We start from the raw sequence: 8,775 nt of genomic DNA, 5'->3' as shown, positions 1-8,775 counted from the left end.
CGACGCCTCGCCGACCCGGAGAACGCCCCGCCCCTTTGCGCTTAACCACGAAGCTTCATCTTGTATAAAACAAAGAAAAATGTAAAAAAAAATAAATAAATAAAAAAAAATAAAGAGCTGCGGACTTCTGGAAGGTGGCGCAGGAAGTGCGTTTCCTCGTCACAGTCAGGCAGCTCACCGCCTATGCATCATCATCTTCATCATCATCATAACCTGTTGTTAGCGTGCTGTCCTTCCTGCTCATCTCGTAGCCATCATCCTGTGCCGTGTCGCCGCCATCCCACGCCCTCGTACATCTGCGGCGTGCGCGCTCCATCCATCCATCATGGAGTCGCGGCGTCGTGCCGCTGGGAGTGAAACACCTCTCTGTGCCAAGCCCCGGCCACTGGAGCGAGCACCCGGATGGGAGCGCTGGCTTCAGCTAGCTCCATCGGGAAAGGAAGGAAACATTTAGCTTCTCATTCAAAATATATCGACAGCTTTCAGAGTAAAAGCAGAAGTGTTTTTCTCCCAATTCTCTCTCAATTCTCTCCATTTATCACTTCAGAGTTCTGTTTCATCGTCTGGTTCAATGGGATTATTACACCCTTGTAGTTCATAGTGACGGCTCACACAGCTGCCAAAGCCTTTCATGTTTTTGTTTAGAAACTAGACGTCACAGATGTCGGACCAAGTTTTTTTGTTTTTTTTCCATCAGCGTTTTTTTTGACAATCCGTAGCCGTTCGATCTGCGTCGTTAGGCCTTCACTTTTGTATCTTTTCTTTTGTAAGAATCAGCAGCATCAACATGTGAATTGAGAGAAAGTAGAGGTGTTTTTTCCTAGATTCATTTAGAGTGCCTCCTTGAGTTCTGAACAGGTGCCTATTCCCACCGGACCACCCTGCAGTGGTCGCTTCATTACAGTGAGATGTTGTGTTGTCGCACAAATGCGGATTTTTTTTCTTCTTTCTATTATGATGAACTGTAAATACTCGTGGTCTTTACAGCTTCAGTAGTCGAGCAGCAAAAAAATCAGTTTGGTTGCTGCTTGAAAAACAAAACATAGATTTGAAGGTACTTCTGTCAATGAATGACAGTCTTGCGTCGGCTCAAACAGAAAGGCGCTTCTCTTGTACGGCGTTAGAGCGGCCGCACCTGTAAACGGACGTCAACCTGAGTCGTTAAGCCGGGAAGTTCATTGTTATACGACGAGATAAGAAGGCGTCCATTATCCACACTCTGCCGACTGTGCCAAAAAAACTGGCCCGAGTGTGGATGTTCAGTGGCTGGCGCTTGCCCCCCCCAAAACCCTTACATTCCATTGGCTGCCCTGTGGCTCACCTGCTAAGCTCGTTAGCCTAGCTTAGCAGCTGCTCGAGCAAACAGATAATGTGCGTGGCTTCATTTATTCCTGTCACTGTGTGACATCCATCATCTTTACGTCTCCACCGGCTGCAGATCATCGTCGGTCACATTGAAGTCGCGTTATCGATCATGCATGAAGCATGAGGGGAAACGGTGCGGACGTCGTGTCGAGTTTACATTTGAGTTCAGTCTTGGTACTGCAAAGTTAAACTATTAGCAGCCTTTGTTACTTTTTAAAAAAATAAAATAAAAAAACCACGTGAAGATCACGAGGAATTCTTCGGGGCGTAGTGCAACTGAGCCTTTTTTTTTTTTTTTTGTGGTGACTCGTCACTTTATTTTATAAACAGGCATTTGTGTTATTTAATCTGGCGTTCAACGAGCTCTGAATGTATTTTGATTCTGTTCTGACACCAAGTTAAGTTCATAATTTGAGACTTGATTAATTGATATTTATCTGGTATTTTCCTACAATATTGTTTTGTATTTTTTTAAGAGAGGTCCTTTTTTTGTGAGTTTTTTTCTTTGAGCTTCTGTGTTTCCTGTGTGCTTACAATCAAACCGTACTGTCAAGTGGACGAGCCGGTGACACTACGCCCCAAAAATTTCTTTGCCGTTTATCCAGAAAATTGTCTGTAAAATGAAGGTTGATGATTGTTTTCATTTTTGCTTTCTTGTATGTTTGTCAAGTCCTCTGGATATAAAAAAAAGCAAAGTGTGACATTCTTGCTGTTTGCCTGACTGTGCATTCTCCCCATTACGGAAGGAAAATAAACTCTGAAAAGATATCTGGTGTTTCTGGCGTGATGTTACACGAGTTACGCTGATGCAGCCGCACGCACGCACACACACACGCACGCACACACACACACACACACTTCAGCTTCTGTTCCCAGATCAGCAGCTTCAGCTGGTTCTCACGCAAACGGCTCAGTGAACACAGACATTAAAAAACTGAATGAATGTTCATTTCTTCCATCAGCAGTCAAGCTTAAGCTCAGTTATCGGCATGATTATTATATTATTATCGTTAATCTGGCTACTGTAATGTTTCAGTCCAGTAACAATGTCAATTGAGTTGACACAAATTGCAACAAAAGCTATTTTACTGAAATGGTACCTCGAAAGGTCTCTTTGACATACAAAAAACTTTTATTGAATCATCTAAAAGGGGAAAATCCTAAGAATTCAAAATGGCCGCCACCTGCCTAAAGAGCCAATAACTATTATTATATTTGAAAAGGTTACGATCAGAAGCGATACTTTAGAGTATTTTGAAAGTACTCAGTACTTTCTCAATGACTCAAAAAAACAAATTCAGTAAGTGTATTAATGAGGAATGACACACTTGGCCGGTGCGGTGACCCCACAACTCCCTCAAGGAAACATTTGATCTGCACTCCAATTAAAATCAGGGCAGAATAAAACCAGAACCATGACGTGAGCGTAAGACGTTCCCTCAGACGCTGTACGGTCACGACGTCGGCTCGTACGCGCACTGAAATAAAACAAAATGCCGTTTGTGTTGAGATTTCAAAAACTTTTTATCTCTCCGGTGCGAGTTGTATTTCATTAAAAACTCTGTTACCTCATTCTAAATATCCATCAGTTATAATCCTGTAGTTACTGTGTGAAAGACGTGTGTTTCCTCATCCTTCTCGCGGCGGCTAGAAGCTGAGCTGGCAGAGCAGCGCCACGCCTCTCCGGATCCAGTGTTCGGCGGGCACGTTGGAGTTGAGCGTCATGGCGATGACGTAGTTGGTGGAGTGTCCGGTGGTGGACAGGGTGCCCCGCCGCTCGCTGGTCTTGTAGACGGGCACCACGTAGCACATCCTCTGTGGGACGTCCTGACGTTTGAGAGGCTTCAGCCACATCTGGAAGGAGGGAGAGGCACGGTGAGGGTTGTGGAGTTTCAAAAAAGTCTTAATTGTACCACAGATGCGTCACGATGGACGTGTTTGCCGTCAAAAGAAGCAACGAGATCAGATTGTATAATTTTAGTTCGAAGGTCAGGACATGAAACCCAGTGGAAACTAACCGGGGTCCAAATATTAACTTACAAATGTGAAACTCCGGAGACTTCGACTTAGAACAATAATAGCATTCATGAGGAAGAGTCCCCCTCGGGCTATTAAGAAGTCGTGGTTATGCAAAAGGGATAAACTGGGCCGCTCAAAAAAACATCTTAACCAAAACAAAAACAAAAACAGTTTGTTGAGTTGCAGCCAGAAAAGTACTCATCTGGTTCCATAAGCAGCACTTCTGTGAAGATTTGCATTTCAAAGCCAGCGTGTGTGTTATGATCCCTCCCCACACACACACGCACACACATACATATATAATAAGCACATTTTTAATTAAGTTCAGCTCTTGTCAAAAACTGATTCTGTTAATAACTTGCCCTGAAATGTCTGAATATGAGAAAATGTTTTAAAAAAACCCTCTTGCATTATTCCTAATCGCTGAATGCATTGTGAAGAAGAGAGAACAGAAGGGGGGTAGAAACGAGGAAAAAAGAAGAAGACGTAAACTCGATCAGTCCTGCGCTCTCTGCCACCGGCGCTCTGCTCCATCACTCTGTCAGTCTGCTTTCATAAACCATATCAAGCTCTGTTAATTAACAAAAGGATGCGCAAAAGGCGCGAGGCTTCCTGCGGGCACGCTGTATGAAAGAAAGTGCTGAAGCGGCTTCTCGGTATTGCAACCAGAGAACATCCTCCTGCAGCTACGGCAGCGTGGTTGTTGTTCACTTCCTTGTACGGGGGACGCACAACACTGGTCTCTGACTTGAAAAAAAAAAGAAACAGTCTGCTCGTAGGAGTTTTTCCGAGCGAAATAATGATGGAATCGGCCCCATTTTCATAATTTGATACGTAAACACATATTATCTTTCCTCTCTTGTGACGCCCAGAGAGAGATACATGGAGCAAAATCAATAAACCCCCTCAGATTTTATGTAAGATTGTGTTATGAACAAGATTTGCTCTGTCTTTTTGTCTCGGTGCATGTGGTGTTTTTCACAGGATGGAAAACCTCCGTGTCTGAAAAGTGAAGCCAATGCCTGAAGCATGTTTTCTAATGGAGGAAACTCTGGCTGTAAAAAGAAGCCTGTGAGAAAATGACTCTACTTTCTACTTGTGTTACATCGTTTGTTGTTTGTTCATGAACATTGCACACATGAGTTTATCATCTCAATCTCTGGTTCCTTCAGCGCTGTGTTTTGAGAACAATGGCAAAGTGTTTAGATATCGACACGCTGATCTTTTTCCAGATTTTTCCCAGTGTGCGAGCGGGACCCTCACTCACCACCGGCATGGGGTCGTGCAGCACTTTGGGGTAGGACTCGGCGAGAAGTTTGGTCTTCCTGTCCCAGCGGGCGCCATCCAGATACAGACCTCTAATGTACACACCTGTATGTCACACACACACACACACACACACAAAGACAATTCAGAAGGACAAAAGGAAAGGTTAGCGATGCTATGATATTAAAACTTTCCACAACCCCGTGACTGTGGTGCATGTCGGCTCTTCTGGCGACCGTAAAGCTTTGTGAACCGAGCTGAACTGACCTCTGAGCCGCAACACTGTCTTTCCATAAAGCTTATGAGCTCTCCTTATAGGTGTGTGTGTGTGTGTTTGTGTGTGGGTGTGGGGGGGAAGGTGAAGGAACATTTAGAGATAACCGACTGTCGGCAAACCTGTCAGTGTTACACGCCCAAATGCACAAACACACTGTCGGATTTGCAGCTCGGCAGCGTCGGCTGTGTTGGCGTGATGGGGCCCCAGCTGGGGCCCGATGGAGGGTGAGGCTTTATGTGACTTAGAGTCTCACAGCAGAGCTGGAGGCACAGCGAGGGGCCGACGCAAGGCTGCATGTAGAAGGGAGAGGCAGCCAGGCGTACACTTACTTTTGCACTTTACACTCTGCCTCTCTTTATACAGTCAGGTTCCATCTGTGTGTGTTTTCTCTGCGTGTTCCTCGTATTTCACTCTCTGCTTTGAAACCTCACCTTTCATCCTCCTTGAACCCTCTTTTATCCCTTCTTTTTTTCAATCTTTACCTTTATTGAATGTTATATTATCACACTTCCTCCTCTCGTCTCATTAACCCCGTCAGTGTCCTACCGTCCTCCGGAGGCCGCTTGTACTGCATCTCGTCCAGAACCTCGAAGTCGAAGCCGAGCAAGTCGATGGGGATGGTGTGTTTCCTGGCGTAGTTCTGCTGGCTGCCCGTGAGGAAGGCCTGGGTGAAGAAGAACCCCGATACCCAGAATACAGCAGGCGTGCCGTGTTCATACCAGTCCTGAGAACACAGCAGGCCAGAGAAGAGAGGGAGGAGATGGTGAACAATACTTGTTTTTCTTTCTTTTTCTTCACTTGATCACAAAACTTTTCTTCATCATGATTAATATTTGCTGCTCTTTATGTTCCGAGAGGGTTTTAAATGTGTTCCTGTTTAAGTGACCAGTGGGGACAACGATATTCGGAAATTGGGTTCAGTATTGAGGGAGAACCCTGCAGCTGCAACGGTTATTGCACGCGTCAACGGACTTTGGGTCTACTGAAAGTGCCTGTTTTTGTTTTTTACCACAGGCTCAGATTGTTATTATTAGTGTCTGAAAACAGCGTGGACAGAACAGGAGGACTCTCGTTCAGACATCCTGTGAGAAGGGACTTGTTTTTGATCAAATGTGAGTAAGTTGGAGAGAGGCGAAGTGAATGGTCGCCCTTATTTATTTGCGGCAGAGTATACAGATGAGAAGCTCACAGCGGGCGAGGAGCGCGAGTGAGATGGAACAACTCCTCTCCTTCTCCGTGGGGTCCTTTCCATTATGTTGTCAGACACCGAAGATAACAACACTCTTTGTGGACCTGCAGTAACTAAACGCTACATTGATGGTGCATAGTGGCGCCTCGCAGCTCAACCAGACAATTTCCAAATTGTTGGATCCATTAGTCAGACACAAAACATGGGAAAGGTTGAAAAATACCAACGCTCCCCTTGAAGTCATCAGTCACTCTGCCTAAATGCTTATTCATGGTCTTATTAATAGAGTATTCAGGTTTACAGAGCACGTGGTTTACCTATTCAAGGTGTCATATTTTTGGCTAATAAAATGGCTAAGAACATTCATTTATGTACAAATTTGCTCTTTTTAAAGTCTGGAAGGAGCAATGTAGTGTTGAATACAGTTCACTTAAGTCTTTGTGCGACTGTAAGCTCGGCTACGACGTCTTGGAATCATCAACCGACTGAACCGACTGAGGGGAAACCGATGTCTTTCTGTTTCACTCCCTTAAAAACAGCAAACAATCATAATATTCCCTGAAATGTCAAGGTATTCTCTTTTTCTGAAAGCATGCTGTCTCAGATGAGAATCCCGTGACTTTTCCAGTTCACCCTGTGGGGAGTCATGGGTGGACATTGCTGTTGGATAACACACGCACGGTACATTCTTTCCCCTCCACTGATTCATGATGATCAAGGAGGGAAACAGGATTTCTCCGGCTAAAATAGGGAAAAAAGGGGAAACATATGAACTGATTGTGGAGGAAGAAGATGAAGAGGTTCACTTTGTGGACTCACATGGTTGGGTGCGTGCACTTCCTGTGTTAAACCTGCCCATGAATGAAAAGCATGACTAAATCCCCCGATCTCCTACTCTTTGTGTACACAAGGGAAATGGAGAGGTCTTGTGTAACTCAAGTGTGACACAGCTTGAGGCCGGGTGACGGTTCCTCATGGCTCTTCCATGTAGATCTGCAGGACTTCTACAAGCTGCATGTGTAGCTTTAACAACGTATATCAAGTCTCACTAACCTAAACAAACCAAGCCTGATTGTACAGTCGATTACGCAATAGCTTTCAGTTCTTATGCCACCATGTCTGATTTGACTCAGTGATTATGGTCTTATGGTAAAATGAAAAGTAATCGCATAAACACATTTCTTTGTTCTTTCTTTCAGCCACAATTCGATTCTTTCTCATTAGTTTTTTTTTTTAGCCCTCATTGCCTCACATCACTAACTCCAAATACATCTTTCCTTTTGTCGACACCTAATTCTGAGCACGACAGCAGGTGTCTGTACCTGTAAGAACGTGAGTCTCTCCAGGAAGTCAGTGACGTAGCTTCCCAGCGGTTTGAGGCTGGGGTAGGACTTCTTCATCCACATGCCGGGGATGCGACCCGTCAGGATGCTGCTGACCACCTCCTCCAGCTCTGCAGACATCACTACCAGTCCCTGCACACACACACACACACACACACACACACACACAAAACACATGATTAACTTCTGCACTACTCGAAAGATGTGAAACTGTTCTGGCTCTTTTCTGACGCGGAATCGAATCCGAGAGAAATTCATACTTGTCACTTAAAAACCTCTCTGTGGAGACGAGTGACAGACAGCCACGTAATTGGGACTCTTATTTGCTCCTTTGATACAAGTATGAAAGATGACTTGCTCATTGGCTCAGTGGGAAGAGCATAAAGAGCCAGGATGGGCCCTGACTCTTTATGCTCTTCCCACTTCAATCCATGAGACCGGTGCATCTCAGGAGGAGAGAACGATATAAAAAGACATGCGTGTTTTTTATTTGTATTTTTTTGAATGTGGTCTAATCAGGACACATTCATGCACATCCATTCAGATGACGTTTAGTTGTGTTCTTTAGTCCACCATGCAATGAACTAAATAATTACAGGCCTCTTAGTCTAACGCGGTCCAATTAGAGGCTATGTCTTGGCATGTGCAACATCTCCAAAAGTATCTAAAGTCAGTAATTATTTTTGCCCGGGGATGTTGGGGCCTAAGTAGACACTTCCACTGCTTCAAGTGTGTCTCTCGGTGGCAGTTTAAAAAAAGAAAGAAAGAAGAAACCATGATTAAAATTATATTAGGAAAGATTTTAGCTGGAAGATAGCTATATTTGGGAGTCCGCTAATTGTCTAATCGTCGAGAGTCTTAGCTCATCATGCACAGCGGAGGTTTTATTGCCAACTACTTAGGCGCCCTCCCATGTGGTTTGTTTTTTTTATGGTTCCAGTGAAAACTACAACACAACTATTCCATTCGTGCTGCAGAGACGATGAGCAGCCGTAACTTTAGCGTTCCCCTGACACGTCCAATCGGCCTCAGCTGCACATTGTAGCACGCTAACGCGGTGGTCAGCACGAAACACCGATGATGAACATGGTGAACATCGCATACATCATCAGCGTGTTGCTGCCGACAGTGTGAGCATGTTAGTGTTTAGCAGTACAGCCTTTAAAATAGTTAGCAGTCAGGTAGAACACAGTCTGTGGCCTTGGAAAAAGGAAAACGGTATGAATACATAAAGGCACTGCAGGAACAGAGATACTGTCGCTAGCAGGGCTGGCTCAGTTCCTCTTTATGCTACAGAGGATGAGAGTACTTTCTGA

General features: G+C 44.7%; 1 protein-coding gene across 1 annotated transcript in view; it reads right to left on the bottom strand.

The window, feature by feature from the left end:
• Positions 1-2,874: 2,874 nt before the first annotated feature.
• Positions 2,875-8,775, bottom strand: part of dnah7 (dynein, axonemal, heavy chain 7) — a 64,310-nt gene continuing 58,409 nt past the window's right edge. The window contains exons 63-66 of the mRNA XM_068571982.1: positions 7,439-7,591; positions 5,474-5,651; positions 4,652-4,755; positions 2,875-3,219 (exon numbers count right to left, since the gene is read on the bottom strand). Coding sequence (XP_068428083.1) covers positions 3,013-3,219; positions 4,652-4,755; positions 5,474-5,651; positions 7,439-7,591 — 642 coding nt within the window. The 3' untranslated portion in view covers positions 2,875-3,012. The remainder of the gene's footprint in view (positions 3,220-4,651; positions 4,756-5,473; positions 5,652-7,438; positions 7,592-8,775) is intronic.

Source organism: Clinocottus analis, unplaced genomic scaffold, assembly GCF_023055335.1.
Source record: "Clinocottus analis isolate CAN_PGR_092001 unplaced genomic scaffold, fCliAna1.0.p SCAF_12, whole genome shotgun sequence".
Taxonomy (NCBI): domain Eukaryota; kingdom Metazoa; phylum Chordata; class Actinopteri; order Perciformes; family Cottidae; genus Clinocottus; species Clinocottus analis.
The sequence above is the reverse complement of the archived record's forward strand: the minus strand, read 5'-3'. Positions and strand labels throughout refer to the sequence as shown.